The following is a 15,899-nucleotide window of genomic DNA, read 5'->3' as shown; positions in this document are numbered from 1 at the left end:
GGTAAACAAGGCAAGGAACCACACAGGGGCTTGGTGTACCCTTGCCCTTCCCACGCACTGCGTCCTGCACGGGGCCGTGGGGAACGGTGGTCCCTTCCGAGCAGGTGTGCCAGCTGGGCAGCTGCAAGCAGGGGAGACCTCATTGGAATTCAGCAGCTTGAATCCACAAGCGTCCGGCCCTCCCTGTCGCTTGCTTGTGCTCTTGGGAAAGATCAGGGGCCCTTTGTGCTCTAAAGCCACACATCGCCAGGGCCCGGGGATGTAGAAGCCATGGGAAGAGCACAGAGTCTCTCCCTCAGTATCTCTGCTGGAGGCTGGGGAAGCTCTCACAACATTTGTGGCTGGCGGTGCAGCTAACCTTTTCGTGACATCTTAAAGAGATTCAGATCCCAGAGATACCAGCAAAGGAATTAGGGGTGGGAATTGGGGCGACAGAAGCTGTTCTTCAGCGGAGATGGCTTTTGCCTCCTGGTGGACATGGCCCCCGGTGGAATGGGCCCGGTGGATGTGGACAACGGTGACGGGCAGTGGGGACTCCAGTCTGCAGGTCCTTCAAGGAAACTCAGGAGAGAGGCAAGTTGTCTCCGTGTATCTCTTCAGCATTGCCCCTGACGTGTGTGAAGCTGGGGGCCAGGGCGACACCCGGGGCCCACCACGCAGATCCAAGCTCCTCTTTCTCTTTGATGCTCGGTTGCATAACTTCCTTGTGTTTTTCATACCGGTAAACAGATTCTGCAAAACGTCAGGCACCTAGATCTGTTGTTGTCCGGGCGTGGATCTTAAATTTCCCCCCTAGACAAAGGCTAAGTCTGTTAATATTAACGTGTGTTTGTAAAAGTCAGCATGGCCTCTGTCGTGTTTGCATGAATTCAGTCTTTACTAATGAAATTTAATAGTATGCAGGCTTCGGCTCATTGGATCCCATCAAAAGCAGCTCTGATGTGTCTGTTCGTCTCTTTGTCCCTGGAGGGCTGTGTGGCAGGTTGGAGGAGCCAGGGTCCTTGAAAGGATGGGGGTGGGGGAATCTTTGGCTCTGACAAAGTGAGTCTCTGACAAACAAGTTGTAAAAACATCGATGTAGATTTCCTGAAGGAGAACTCACCAAATGGCCCTTTTTTCCTGTCCTGCCTGACTGTGGAGGGATTGGTTTGTCGTGGTGTTCTCTGCGGGCTGGCAGATGGTCTTTAGAAGATGCTGACTTCTGCAGAGGACACTGGTCCTTTGATATCTTGGTGCTCTGCGCTGTGAGCGTTTCACGTTCCATACACACCTGATGCGTCACCCTCTGATTATACATCTTCTGCCAAATCGCCGGCTGGGTCGCTCGTGCCAGCAGCCATCCTAAGTATCCACCCTCTTGATAATTACCTACCTTGTTGCAAGTAAGTGAGTGGCATCTTGATCTATTTAAAGTATCCCGAGACGGAAATTAGCCCACGTGATGCTGCTGCTTCTTGCACGCCGGCATCCTCAGAGTGTGGTGGGGCTGGGACCATGGACCCCTGTGCATCCTGAGCATGTAAGGAGCTGCCCTCCAGCCTGAGGACACATGCCTGGCTCAGTGATTTGGGGGTGCCTCATCCTTTCTGGCTTGAAATTGAGTCCTCGGTGGAAGCAGGGTGATGGAGGAGGACTGTCTGCTCTGGATTTTCTCGAGCCCAGGTTAAGGCTTTAGTTCGGTGAGTGGCATCCCCTTGTTCCTCGGTGGGGGGGCGTCCTCTGGGTGGAGTTTCAGCTCATCTCTCTGGCTGAAGAATCTTCCTTGAGAGGAGACTTTGCTGCAGACCAGCGAGGGCCATTTTCACACTCTTGGGATCAGCAGGGGGGCCGTGCTTTGTGTTTTAGTCTGACACGTCCTCCACCTGACCTGCCAGCTCTCATTCATTCATGTATTCACTTACCGGATGTTTAGGCTGGGGATGCAGTGATAAACAAAAAAAAACACAAAACAAAACAAAACAGGCTGTCCTCTTGGCCTTTCAGCTCAATAGAAGGGAAAGATCATTAACATGATTAGAAAGTGACTAAATCTATAATAACAGGTTTTGTGCTACGAAAGAAAGGCAGTGGGAGAGAATGATGGGGTGAGGGGGAGAGAGACCTAATGAGATTTTGTCTTGTGGAGTGAGGGTCCTATGGGTGTGTTGGAATCACAGAGTGTCCCTGGGAATGCTTCCATATCATTTTGCCTGAATTGTTGCCAAAATAACGCGAGCCAACGTTGATCAAAAGATTCCACTGTTTGTATTTGCCACTAAGGCCAGAAATACGTATTTCATGTAGAGCTGAGTTCAAAGACTCCATCATTTGGGCGCAAAGCTGGTGATAACGAGTTTCACTCCTGGGAATCACGCTGAGAAGTGACTTTGCTCACGGCTGGCCTCGGACCATTTAATTGGGCAGTGAGACTGGTTGCACCGGTCCTGGGAGGGGTCATTAGCCCGTGCACGGCTCCCCAGCACTGGCCCCTCGGAGCCAACGCAGCCCCGGCCACTGTCTAACCTGCTCTCCACCCCCTCTCTCTCCATCAGGAGTTCTGACTCTGAAGAAGCATTTGAGACCCCGGAGTCAACGACCCCCGTCAAAGCTCCACCGGCCCCACCTCCGCCACCCTCTGAAGTCATTCCAGAACCCGAGGTCAGCGCTCCGCCTCCCCCAGAAGAACCAGGTAACCAAGGATCAGGTGCCCCTGGGGGAGGCCTGGGGACAGCCCTGCGGCTGAGTCCCAGGAAGACTCAACAGCGGCTCCGCAGGGGACCCGGCTGGAGGAGGGCACACACCCCGGGGGGCTGGAGCTCCTTAGATTGTCACCAGCCTCTGGGGCCTCTCAGCTCCGGGCTTGATTTGATGTGGTGTAAACTAAGGGTGCGGAGATACAGTGGGCTATTTTGTGTCCGCTTTGCAGAAGTTTAGGGGAGGCCTCTGGGGAAACCATGCATTTAACTCTGGGTGCCTTTCAGCTGACGTCCAGAACTGGGTTTGTGGGGGTCATGGAATTCTCTGGTGCAATCTTAGATTCTGACATTTGGCCCCTGGCTCCCATAAGAGTACTGGTTCTGGATCGCCCATGTGAACCTGCATTTTTATTAAAAACGTTGCCCCTGTGGGCTTGGGGATGATAATTAGTAAATGGGCGAGAAGAGAAAATGATGGATGACTGAGTCTGTGCAGGGATGACTCCTTTATTCCTCATTAACTTCAAATTATCCAGATTTCTTATCACTTTCCCACACCCCCTAGTGTGACTTAGAACAAAGACCTTTATGTACCTTTCAGATGTGGTGACTACTGCGATTGGGAGGATGGGGAAGGATAGGACAGACCTCCTGTCCCAGCCCCCAGCCTGCCCAGCTGGCTGGAGTCCTCTGTGTGCTGCCTTCAGTTACACCAGCAGGGGTGGGACCACCTCAAGCATTAAAGTTTAACATGAGGCCTGGAAGGAGATGGGGATTGCTAGGAATGGCCTCACAAGCTGGTCAGGGGGCCAGGTGGTCTCAGAAATGGCCGTACAGGCCAATCAGGGGGCCAGGTAGTACCGTCTTCAGAGCCGGACAGCCTCAGCTGGACCCTGAACTTCAGAGAGCCCCATTCTGACCTTCCTGGGGCCACAGCCCTCTCAGCGAGATAAGTCTGCAGAGCCAAACTCCTCCTGGTCCGTGTTCTGGACACCTGGGGGCAGCCACTTCCTGGGCCCACCCCGTCCCCATCTCCTGGCCTGTCTTCCCAAGGCTGACTGTGCCCACGTTTGCACCCTTCAGCCAAGGAGATGCCAAGGATGGGGCTGTGACTTACAGGTGGGTTGTCCACACACCTGTGCTCGAGGCTGCCCCTGGTGAGGGATGGAGGTTGGGGAGAGAAGGAACAGGCCAGGGGCCCGGCCTCCATTTGTACTCTCGCCCTGGCCAGGAGCCAGGTGAACTGCAAAATAAAAAATGATTTTGACCTTAATGTTGGTTTTAGAAAGAAATGGATGGGATTCTTTCTAGCTGCTCTGGCTTCAAGCTGGCCATAGTTTTAGGGCACATACTCCTGGAGCTTTGTTCCTAAGCAAATGTGCTCCATGGTGCTGGGGGAAGAGGAGAGATACCTTTGCTGGTGTCTGATAAATGCAGTTTTCATATTCTCCCCTTTTGACAGCTTATCAGTTAGTAGTACCTGATGCTGCAAAGTTCGTTTAGGCACTGAGCTCTGAGAGGGTAATTATTGGAATTTATTTGATTTTAAGGTGGGGAAGAAGCAGGAAGGACTGCTTACATTTCTCAGGGAGTCGTTTGCACCCCAACTTTCTTTCTTTCATATAATAAAGAACGTAAAAATTCCATTTCCTATAATATTGTAAAAAAATTCGCCCCAAGGTTTTAATGGAAAGTGGCTGAATGACAAACACATTTTAATCCTTAGGTCAAATGTGCAATTAAGAATAAATTATCCTTTCTTATGGGTATAATAAGTTCATGCCTATACATGTGTGGGATATCTTAGGAAAGATGTCAGAAGAAGAATGAAGGCCGAGGACAGTGTGTGGTCCACCCCCAAGCGCCACGCAGCGTCCAGAGGACGGTCATTGCTGTGGGCACGTGTGCGTCCTGTGGGATTTCCAGTCACATAGCGCTTCTGGGGTTGGTTTGCCACCTCTGTTCTTTTCTTCAGCCTGTCTTTGTTCCTTCTTCCTGACTTCTCTTTCAACAAAGCAAAGAACCATCTCCATTCTTAAACACGCACCCACACGCATGCACAACACTCACCTCTTGCTCGGATGGTAGTTTTTGAAAGAATGAACACTATGGAGGATTAAGAGAGAAGCCCCAGTGGAAGGGGTTGGAGCCGTGAATTGCCATGAGTCACAGCCCCATGGAACTTTTGATTACCCTGGCTGGAGTCTGACTTTATGCTTCTCCTCCTTGGAAAATGACAGTGAAGCTACACGTATGCGGATTATACAATAAGGACACTTACGGTCGGGATTGTGTCTGCCTAAAGCCCCCCGTCTTGGGCTGTACAAAGATCCAGCTGATTTGTCGCACTCATTAGAAAAGTCTGCTGGTCCCTTCTGTGGACCGCATGGGACGGTACAGATTAAAGGGGCGCTGTGCTTGCTTGTGGAGGTGGCTAGAGGAGAGAAAGCTTCCTTCTGGGAACCGAGGGAGAGAGAGGGCAAGAGAGGAAAATCTACCGTTTGGTTTTTGCCTCTGCAGAGCGCCTGCGATGTTGCTAAAGGTGCCAAAAGAACCCCAGGAAATAATAGACGAGACCTTTGGCTGTGAATAAAGACATGATTTTTCCTCCTGGAAACTTAATTTTACAAAATAATCTGTCACCTTACCTTGGGTGCTGCCAGCATGATTGTGCTGCACAGGACAGGATAATGGGTGAGATGTGGCTGGCCACCATGTGTCTGCCGCTCGTCTGGGCTGTGCCTTATCTGAGCCCAGTTTTTTTTCTTTTTTCTTTTCTTTTGTTTTTTAATAACTGACCTAAGATTTTTTAATGATTGTATGATTTTACTAGTTCTTAGGTAAATATACATTCCAGAGGCTCTTAGCATTTACCATTGATTAACATAGTCTAACTAGGGATGGTCACTCAAGCCTTTATGGCTTTTATTTCAATGGCTTTATAATTCTTGCATAGTTGGTTAAAACTGATGGTTTAGCTCATGATACAAAAACATGTAATTGCCTATGTGGATTAGTCATTAAACCTTATTTTCAGCGAGGACATGATTTTACCTTAGGTTGCTACGTTATAGACAGATTAACTAAAAAATAAAAGTGAAATTAACCTCTTTAATTGAAAAGAAACGGGAGAAAATTAATTTGAAAAGTTACGTGCACCCCATTGTTCATAGCAGCATTACTTAAAATAGCCAAGACATGGAAGCAAACCAAGTGTCCATCGACAGATGAATGGACGGAGAAGATGCAGTGCATATATATACACAGTGCAATACCACCCAGCCATTAAAAAAGAACGAAATAATGCCATTTGCAGCAACACGGACGCACCCAGAGACCATCATATTAAGTGACGTAAGCCAGACAGAGAAAGACAAACATCATATAATATCACTTATATGTGGAATCCAAAAAAAATGATACAAATGAACTTATTTACAAAACAGAAATAGACCCACAGACATAAGAAACAAACCTACGGTTACCAGAGGGGATAGTGGGGGAGTGGGAGGTAAATTAGGAGTTTGGGATTAGCATAAACACTCTACTGAGTGCAAAATAGTTAAACAGGGACCTACTGTAGAGCACAGGGAACTATTTTCAGTGTCTTGCAATAACCTATAATGGAAAAGAATCTGAAAAAGAAGAAAAAAAATATATATATATAACTGAATCACTTTCTGAGCCATTTTCTTATCTGTAAAATGAAGCAGGTGACCCGTGAGTCCTCTGAGATCCTTCCCACTCCGACTTTTCATGGTTCTGTGATCAGGACGCGTGGCTGCATTATTAGAACTCAAAATTGACCACTGAAGGACATAATTAAACGTCACATAATTAAATAATAGCTCCATTTCATGTCTGCCATGTGCCAGTCCTGTGCCAGGTTCTTAGCAAGTTTCATCCCATCTCAGGCAAGGGGAGGAACCCCAGTGCTCACAGCATCCCGGTACTGGGCATCTCATCACCTGCTTGCCAGTGAGATGTGGGGCTTCTGGACCTTGCCCTTGGTCTCAAAACAAGTGAGGGGCTGTGGGATCAGAATCCCTGCTTCTCGACTCCCTTGCATTTGGAAATCAAGTTGCTCTCTGTGCAGGCGAGATGAGCTGGTACATCCGAGGCAGAGGGTAGGCCATGCGGTTGCCAGGTGGGTGGCAAGTAGATGGTCAGTGAGGAAAGCCCATCTATGAGACCAGGGGCGGGTTTCCATCCTACAGTTGCCCTCCCTCTGGAGACGCAGTTCCCCGTGGGGGAAGCGCTGTTTGCTCATTGTCGCTGGGAGGATGCCCAGCACGGGGAAGGCCGGTGTGGGGGGCCTTGGAGGTGACCGGAGCCGCCCGTGCCCTACTTGGCCTCGACCTTTCCTCACTGCTCCACGGGGAGGGTGGCCTCGTTGAGGCTCCAGTTGTGCTCCACGTGGCCGTGTGTGGACTGCTGTCTGCAGATTGACCCAGAAGGGAGCTTACTGCACCCAGGGGCTTCTGTTTTCACGTCTCAGGACTCAGTCTCCATACATATTGCCACTTGCTTTCATCTCCTCTGAGGTTGAAGTGCAGGGTGCCCTCCGCAGAGAGACAGGAAGCCTCCTGGTATCAGGCGAGGCATCTGAGAGCTCGGCCAGGCGAGGGCCCTTCCCGTCCTGGGGCAGGGGCACAGGGAGTGGGGTCATGGTGGCGTGTGTAAGAGTTGGGGCCCACGGCTGCTGTTTCCTGGCACTGCTGTACCCGGGACTAGGTGCTTACGTGCTCCTCCTGTTTCATCCTCACAAGAATGCTTGATTTATGGTTGAGGCTCAGAGGAGTTGAATAACCTGCCAGGGGTGGCCCTGGGCACTTGGGTGGGCACACCAAGAACCTGGCAGGGCCCTGAGCCTCTGGACTCACATTGTCTGCCCTTAATGACCTCGCTGGACGATCTTGACTGCACTCAACGTCCAGCAGGTGGATCCAACCTGTTTTCACAGAGAATTTCTCCATCTGCAAACAGTCACCCCGGTCGATAGCTGTCGTGACCCACAGAGCCTCGAGCAGGGCTGCTCCTCAGCCTTTGGGAGCTGAAGGCAGGTTGGAGAGCATAGACGTGGGAGAGCAGTGCAGGTGTCCAGGAAGAAGCGAGCACAGACCTGCCAGGTGTGGAGGTCCTCGGGACCCAGCAGGGTCTGCGTGAGAGTCCGGAAGCCTCCCAGGTCTGGGAGAGAAGCCGGTTTTGCATGGGCTGCCTGCCTCTCTTGCTGGTCCGTTCTGGGTTTAGTGACCACATCAGAGAGTGGACACACAGGGACCACATCTGCCTGTCACTTCCACCCGCCCTGACGTCTCACACCGCTGAGTCCCCATAAGCAATCAGAACTCACCTCAAAGATCAGTCCAAGCCATCCAGGCTGATCCTCCAAGCCACATCTGTGGCCACATGTGAAAACATTGCCCCCGGAGATGTGAAGAACTAGACTGTGTCCTGATAGGAAGCAGGTGACATGAGCTAGGCCGGGCCCGACTTGCCTGCTCTGGGAGCCCCCTGTGGCACCTGTGAAAATGGGCGTTCCGAGCCCTGATCCCAGCCGTGCTGAGCTGCTTCGCCAGGGAGGAGCCACAAGTCAGGGCTTTCAGTGAGCGTCTCAGGCAAAATGCTGCATGAGGACTGAGTCAGGCTCTATTTATCGCTCATTAGCCTTCTTAAAACGGAGGCCTTGGGCCTCCCTGGTGGCGCAGTGGTTGGGAGTCCGCCTGCCGATGCAGGGGACGCGGGTTTGTGCCCCGGTCCGGGAAGATCCCACGTGCCGCGGAGCGGCTGGGCCCGTGAGTCATGGCCGCTGAGCCTGCGCTTCCAGAGCCTGGGCTCCGCCACGGGAGAGGCCACAGCAGTGAGAGGCCCGCGTACCGCAAAAAAAAGAAAAAAACAAAAACGGAGGCCTTTTCCAGAATAAACATTATTGATTGCAATCAATTATTATTCACATACTTGGAAGGATGTAGAGCTAGGCTCCCCGTTTACAAGACCATTTACGCTTGATACACTGGGTGAGGCTAAGCGTCTGAGTGCAGGGGTGCCTTGTGTTGGCACCTTTAGGCCTCTGGGCCCGTGGGTTCCTGCCCAGGGTGAGCTGGCTGGGGGTGGGGTGGGGGGAGGCGGAGGGAGCAGCACAACACAGCTGGCAGTACGTGCTCCAGTTAGAAGCAGTCAGCAAGGCTAAGGGATGTGGCCTTTGAAGACAGTAGTGTGAGCGTTGGGTGACATCGGTTGCCCCTTGTTGGCTTTCTCCCTTTCCTGGGAATCCCCTCTTGTTTCCAAACACATTTCTTTTTTCCTTAGCTCGGGGATTGTATTGCCTAGCACAGTTAGGGACTGCACTGTGTGCCCTCAAGTTCATATGTTGAAGCCCTGACCCCCCAAAGTGACCGTATTTGAAGATAGGACCTTTAAGGAGGTGACGAAGGTTAAATGAGGTTGTAAGGCGCTAATCTATTAGGGCTGGCGTCCCTGTAAGAAGAGGAGGAGACGTTAGGGATGAGCTCACACAGAGCGAAGGCCGTGTGAGGACACAGGGAGAAGATGGCCATCAGCAAGTCAAGGAGAAACCAAACCTGTGGACCCCTTGACCTCGGACTTCCAGCCTCCAGAGCTGTGTTGTTTAAGCCCTTTGGTCTGTGGACTTTGTTCTGGTGGCCTGAGCTGACTGATATGTCGGGCACCACCTAGTAATCCTTTGGGTATCATGAACCAAAGATGCTGATTTTGTCCTCAGACTGAGCCAGAACCTGGAGCCAGGACAAGGCGTTGGTCTCCAGGGCAAGCGTTGCCCAGGTCTGCACTGTTGGGATGCAGCAGGCAGAGGACGTGAGCACGTGGATGGATCCTTCCCTACCTCTGTGTCCACAGCATGCCCCACAGTGGTTGACCTATAGGAGGCAGCCAGATTGTTTGACATATAGGAATGAATGAATAAGTTGTCTTCATGCAGATACGATGTATGGACATTTAGAAATCCAGTGGGGGGGACCGGGAATCCAGTTGGACCACACTTGCTTTGGAAAATCAAGGCCTGCACGTGGCAGTGACCCATTTCTCTGGTCTAAAGTTTTCTCTGAAGAGCATCGAAGGGCCCTCCCAGCCCTGCTCCAGTCAACAGACAATAAAACAGTGGTTCTCAACCAGGGATTATTGCACCCCCCAGGGAACATTTGGTAATTTCTAGACACATTTTTGTTGTCGCAGCTTGGGGTGGGGGGATGCTAATGGCATCTAGTGGGCAGAAGCTAAGGATTCTGCTAGACATCCTAGCTGGGCCCGCTGCGACAAAGTACTAACCATCCTGAGATGGCCACAGTGCCGAGGCTAAGAAGCCCTATGTCGAGACTCGATTTCCTGGTCCATGATGATTTAATTAGGGTGTGTCAGTTCTAAAGAGGAAAGCCACATTAAGCCGTCAGAGAGCTTTTCTTCTGGGGAAAACAGTTAGCAGATGGTTGAGCTGCATATCTGCTGACTGTTGCACGGTCTGGGGAGAACTCCTGACATCTGAAGGGCCTCGAAAGGCTTCCTTCTTCAGGCTGCTGGGGTATGCGTAGCAGCCTGAGAGAACACAGGTCAGCAGTTGTGGGCCTTGCTTTGGAAATGATGGGCTGGACTGAGGCCCTTTCTCTCTCCTGCAAGGCCCACTTGAAACACCTGGTCCTCTGAGTCCCCTGGTCCTTCGGTGCCCACTGTACTGTGTGTCCAGGGCAGGAAGGGGGGGCAACTGCTGATGCGAGGATGGGGTGCCGGAGGGTGCCAGTCTCTGGAGGAAATAGGGAGGGAGACGGTTGTAGAAAGAAGGGAGGGGACATCTTTTGAGATGAGAATGAAGCAGGAGTGTTTTCGAGACACGGAGGAATCTTTTGGCAAAAAGGGTTGAGAGCCTTCAAGCAAGTGCTCCCATCTTCTAGGACATCTGCTCCAAGTAGGGCCTGGGGTGGCTTTGGATGCAGGAGAGAAGGGAAGGTTTGAAACCATGGCTGGCGAATAGACCTGCTTCCAGGAAGTGATCTCAATGCCAGAGGCATTTATTGAGCTGGCAAGAGAAAGTGTGGCAGGTCCAGGGAAAACGAAGATAAATGAGACCAGTTCCTGAACTCAGGAGGCCGGCAGTTTCCTCGTGTTGTCTTCATCTCCTGCTAAGTGCTCACCACCTCGGGTGTGCTGCCGTGAGCATGAACCGCTCTGACAAAAATCTACAGTAGGAAGCCAGTTTGGGGGTGAGTGAGCATTTCTCAAACCTTGTTGGTTTGTTGGAATGAGGGATTAGGGCTGCCAGATTTAGCAAACAAAAATACAGAGCGTCCAATTAAATTAGAATCGCAGATACACAGTGAGTGACTGGGACATATTTATACTAAAAAATGTATTCTTTTATTCTAAATGCAAATTTCACTGAACATCCTATATTTTATCTGGCAACCCACGGCAAGGGGCGGGGTGGGTACTGCAGGATATAACTCCTGTAGTGGAATGCCGTCCCAAGTCATATACGTGCCAGCTTTTTTTTTTTTTTTTCTTTTTTTGGCCGCTGCACACAGCATGCGGGATTTTAGTTCCCCGACCAGGGATCGAAACTGCGCCCCCTACGGTGGAAGCCCGGAGTCCTACCCACTGGACCGCCGGGGAAGTCCCTGTGCCAGCTCTTGAATTCCTTCTTCTGCAGGCCACTTTGCAACATTTTCTCCCCTTTGTCTAGGGACACGTTTTCAGTTTTCTGGCCAATCGTTTTCTGGCATCTTGACTGCCCAGGACAGCTGTGAAGCCAGAAATGCATGCAAGGTGCCGCCTGGTGCAGGCAGAGCCCAGAGTAGCCGAGGCCAGGCTGGCTGCATCCCAGCAGAGCAGTGGGGTCATGAGATGATGGAATATCTTGGCCAGCATCTGGAGCGCCCGCAGCATGATTTAAAATAAGGATCCGCCTCCTTGGCTGGTAGTGGCTGAGGGAGGAGGAGAAACGGGGAAGAAGCTCTAGAAAAATGGAGAGAGGATGGATGAGGGGGAAGGCCAAGAAGAGGAGCATGGCAGGCAGGGTTGGAGGGAGAGATCACGGGGATCCCTGGAGTCGGGACAGGTGGCAGACGAGGCGAGCTCAGTCCTGCTGCAGTTGCCCGGGGCCTCCAGATAAAGGCTCTGACGAGTCAAGAGCAGGCTGGATGATGATAGCAACTAGTATTTCCCAAAGGCTCACTATGCTTTACTTGCATTATTTCTCTGTCTTCCTTTCCTGCTCCTCTCCTTTACTTTAGCCACACTGGCCTCTGATATTTCTGCAACACACCAGGTGTGCGCCTACCCCAGGGCCTTTGCACTTGCTGTTCCCGTTGCCTAGGATGCTTCCCCCCGCAGGTATCCCCCTGGTTCACGCCTTTACCTCGTTTCTGATCTTGGCTTCAGTGTTTCCTCCTTGGAGGGCTTTGCCCAGCTGCCTTATTTTAAAATTGCAACACCCCTCCCCGGGCTTTCTTTTTCTCCATAGCACTCGTCACCGTCCGACAGTCCATACGTTTTACTTGTTTATTGTTCCTTGACTGTCTTCTCCCTGAAGAATGTAACTTCCAGAAGGGCAAAGATTTCGTTCATTGTTGAATACCCAGCGCCCAGAACAGGTGCTTTGTTTGATCAGGCACTTGGTAAACGTGTTTTGAATGACAAGGATTTGAGCTATTCCTTAAACAGCCATTATTGCTCCCACTTTACAGATGAGAGAGCTGAGGGTCAGCTTGTCCAGACCCTGGAGCCAATGGGTGAGAGCAGGATTTGTACCCAAGCAGCGTGCCTGTCCAGTGGTGGGTGGGTTGACCTGGGGCTCTGGTATTAGAGGGTTGTAGTCTGGCATGGGATGGGAGACTGTCCGAAGTGTCCTGTGTCCTTCAGTGACGGCTGTGTCTCCGTTTCCTCAGGATGTGGCTCTGAGCCGGTCTGTGTCCCCGATGGCCCCCGCAGCAGCTCGGTGGAAGGAAGTCCTTTCCGTCCTCCGACACACTCCTTCTCCTCCGTCTTCGATGAAGACAAGCCGATAGCCAGCAGCGGGACTTACAACTTGGACTTTGACAACATCGAGCTGGTGGATAATTTTCAGACCTTGGAGCCTCGCTCCTCAGACTCTAAGAATCAGGATTGCAAGGTGAGCTCGCGGAGGAAGTCCACGGACTCTGTCCCCATCTCTAAGTCGACGTTATCCCGCTCGCTCAGCCTGCAAGCCGGTGACTTTGATGGTGCTTCTCGCTCAGGCAACCCCGAGGCCGCGGCCCCGGCCCCGGATGCACATAGCACGGGTTCGAGCAGTGCTTCCAGTACCCTTAAGCGAACTAAGAAACCGAGGCCACCTTCCTTAAAAAAGAAACAGACCACTAAGAAACCCCCTGAAACCCCCCCAGTGAAAGAGACACAGCAAGAGCCAGCCGAAGAGAGTCCCGACCCCAGCGAGGAGAATCGAATCGCCGAGACGAAAACGGAATCGGCCAAGACGGAAGGTTCTGGACCAGCCTTATCGGAGGAGGCACCCGTAGAACCTGCTGCTGTGCCCAAGGCTGCCTGCCTTCTGGACTCCGAGGGTGCAGAAGGGGCCATCCCCCCAGCTTCTGGGGGTGGCAGAGTGCAGAACTCACCCCCCGCTGGAAGGAAAGCATTGTCTCCTGCCACGGCCCCAGAGGTGGAGGTGTCCCCATTGGATACTGGGGGGCAAGAGGACTCCCCAGCCAAAGGCCTCTCAGTGAGGCTGGAGTTTGACTATTCTGAGGACAAGGGTAGTTGGGACACCCAGCAGGAAAACCCCCCTCCCACCAAAAAGATAGGCAAAAAGCCGGTTGCCAAAATGCCCCTAAGGAGGCCAAAGATGAAAAAAACACCCGAAAAACTCGACAACACTCCTGCCTCGCCTACCAGATCCCCTGCTGAACCCAATGACATCCCTATCGCTAAAGGTACCTACACCTTTGATATTGACAAGTGGGATGACCCCAATTTTAACCCTTTTTCTTCCACCTCAAAAATGCAGGAGTCTCCCAAACTGCCCCAACAGTCATACAGCTTTGACCCGGACGCCTGTGACGAGTCCACTGAGCCCTTTAAGACATGCTCTAAGACCCCCAGCTCACCTTCTAAATCCCCAGCCTCCTTTGAGATCCCAGCCAGTACCGTCGAAGCCAATGGAGTGGACGGGGATGGGCTGAACAAGCCCGCCAAGAAGAAGAAGACGCCCCTCAAGACGTAAGTTCAGGGGTGCAGGTGGTAAGATCGGAGTCGGGGCTGAGCATTGGCTGTGATTGTCGCTCACGTGCCTGGATGACCCGTCCCCCATTGGCTGCAGTGCCACCATGTTTGCGGCAGGATACCTGTTTTCATTCCTCTCTGCGCCCACGGTGGTGGCTTTTCCCATCCACATATCCCATTGGGTCTAGAGTCATTGATCCTTTGCCTCAATTAGTCAGTGGTCTAAAGCTTTACTTGTAGCTGAAGACCTGACTTTCAACTTCAGGAGAGTGTGGGAACCATGGAAAGGGAGCAGCCCAGTGGAGGTCTGGTCAGCCTCCCTGTTGGTGACTTGGCATTTTCTGTTTAACACATGAATTGCTTTTTGGAGTGGCCTCAAAACTAAGAGATCTGCCCTTATATTATTAAAATTTGTAGTGTTTGTTTCTGCCCATTAAGGAGACATTAGCCCAGGAGGCAAACACAGTAGGCTTGGGAAGCCCTTGAGAGAGAGAGAGGTCTGGTCTGGGCCCCTTCCTGTACCCCAGCTAACGTGTAAGAAGCACGCCGGTTTGTCTTCACCCCTGTGTAGTCATCTTCATAGACGAGCGTCCACAGGCCCTGTAGGTCCAGAAAAGGTCAATGGAACCTGAAAGGGAGAAGCAGTCCCCACGGTCCCCAGGAGGCCGTTAATAATCAGGTCTGCTATCCAAACACTGGCCAAGTAGACTGAGCATAACACTACGTGTCCACGCCTCTGGAATCCATCCCGAGACCCAGCTCCAGCTCGGATGGCTACCGGTCCATCCTCAGGACTTTGGTCCAAGTGTAGGTGGTTTGGTGCTTGGAGCTTTTCTCCACTCATGTAGTAGCGTCAATAATTTAACAAGGCCAAGGAGACCGGGCTTCTGGCGGCAACTCAGCAGCACAGACCATGGCTGCTGGCCCCTCCGAGTCTGCCTGGCACAAATGGAGATAGATGGTGACCTGTTTACCTCTCGTTCTGGGCTCCCCCAAGCATTTAACATTTGAGAAGAACCCAAGGCTTCCTGAGAAGAAGGTCTCTAAGCAGGCTTTGGCCTTGGATCGCCTTACCTCTGTCCGGTGTTGGATAGAGGAAACAGTCCTGGCCCAAAATGGGACTTTTCTTAGACCGGCTGCCACACCAGGCCCTCCTTAAAGGCTCCGCAGCATCTTTGTTGGAAGCTTTGTTTTAAGCCGCAGACCGGAGAAATCTGAAAGGCCCAGATCTCAAAGCTAATCTCTCACTTTGGGGATGAGAGCCAGTTTGTAGCCACTACCTCCTCCTTCCCTGCAGGTAGCTTGGTTCTCTTCTGTTCCGTCATCAGAGGTAGCTAACCGAGGTTGGGGACGCTAACCCGTCTCCGGGTCTTACCTCTAGGGCAGATGGCTTGGAATCCTACACTGGGGTGACAAAGCTCTTTGAGCCACCAACATTTTATGGGATAGCTGGAACCAGGAGAGGAAGGCGTTCTCTGACAGCCCCTCTCCAGAAAGCGGGGATGTGGCCCACACTCCCAAGCAGAGCAGCGGATGGCTGTTGTAGCCTCTAACCGATTAATAACCAGTTGTCTGCAGATTTACCTTTTTTGTCAGTTCCTTCTGTCTGTCTCTCTTTTTCTTTGTCTTCTTGTCTTAGGATGGTTGAAGACGTGATGTCTGTATGTTCTCTGTTGTAAGTAAATTAAACGGAATCTGCCTCTCACACTAAATGTGCTTTTTTCTGCCTTTGTTTTTGCTTCTAAGCTCTTTTCATTTCCTTTCCATGGCTGCTCCTTACGTATTTCTGTGGCGGGCCTGGGAATGATGGGGCATGGGGCTTCCCAGTAGTAGAGGTTATTTATCTGTTTCATCGTGATTAGCATAAATGAAACTGCTTGGCTGTGAAAACGTGATTATCCAACATCTGCCTGCTTGTCAGGAATGGAAGTTTCTTTTTCCCCTTGCTTATTGGACGTCTTCATCTGAAACCCATACTTTTTTTTTTTTTCACTCTCA

At 51.6% G+C, this 15,899-nt stretch overlaps 1 protein-coding gene across 1 annotated transcript in view; it reads left to right on the top strand.

The window, feature by feature from the left end:
• TACC2 (transforming acidic coiled-coil containing protein 2) overlaps positions 1–15,899 on the top strand; it is a gene marked incomplete at its 5' end in the record, with an annotated part of 182,220 nt that overhangs the window by 130,970 nt on the left and 35,351 nt on the right. Inside the window, 3 exons of the mRNA XM_082854641.1 lie at positions 2,532–2,668; positions 12,590–13,898; positions 15,541–15,576. Of these exons, the coding sequence (XP_082710767.1) occupies positions 2,532–2,668; positions 12,590–13,898; positions 15,541–15,576 (1,482 nt within the window). The remainder of the gene's footprint in view (positions 1–2,531; positions 2,669–12,589; positions 13,899–15,540; positions 15,577–15,899) is intronic.

This window comes from Leucopleurus acutus (assembly GCF_964270905.1).
Source record: "Leucopleurus acutus genome assembly, chromosome: 14".
Lineage (NCBI taxonomy): Eukaryota > Metazoa > Chordata > Mammalia > Artiodactyla > Delphinidae > Leucopleurus > Leucopleurus acutus.
Note: the sequence above shows the minus strand (reverse complement) of the source record. Positions and strands in the feature narration are given on the sequence as shown.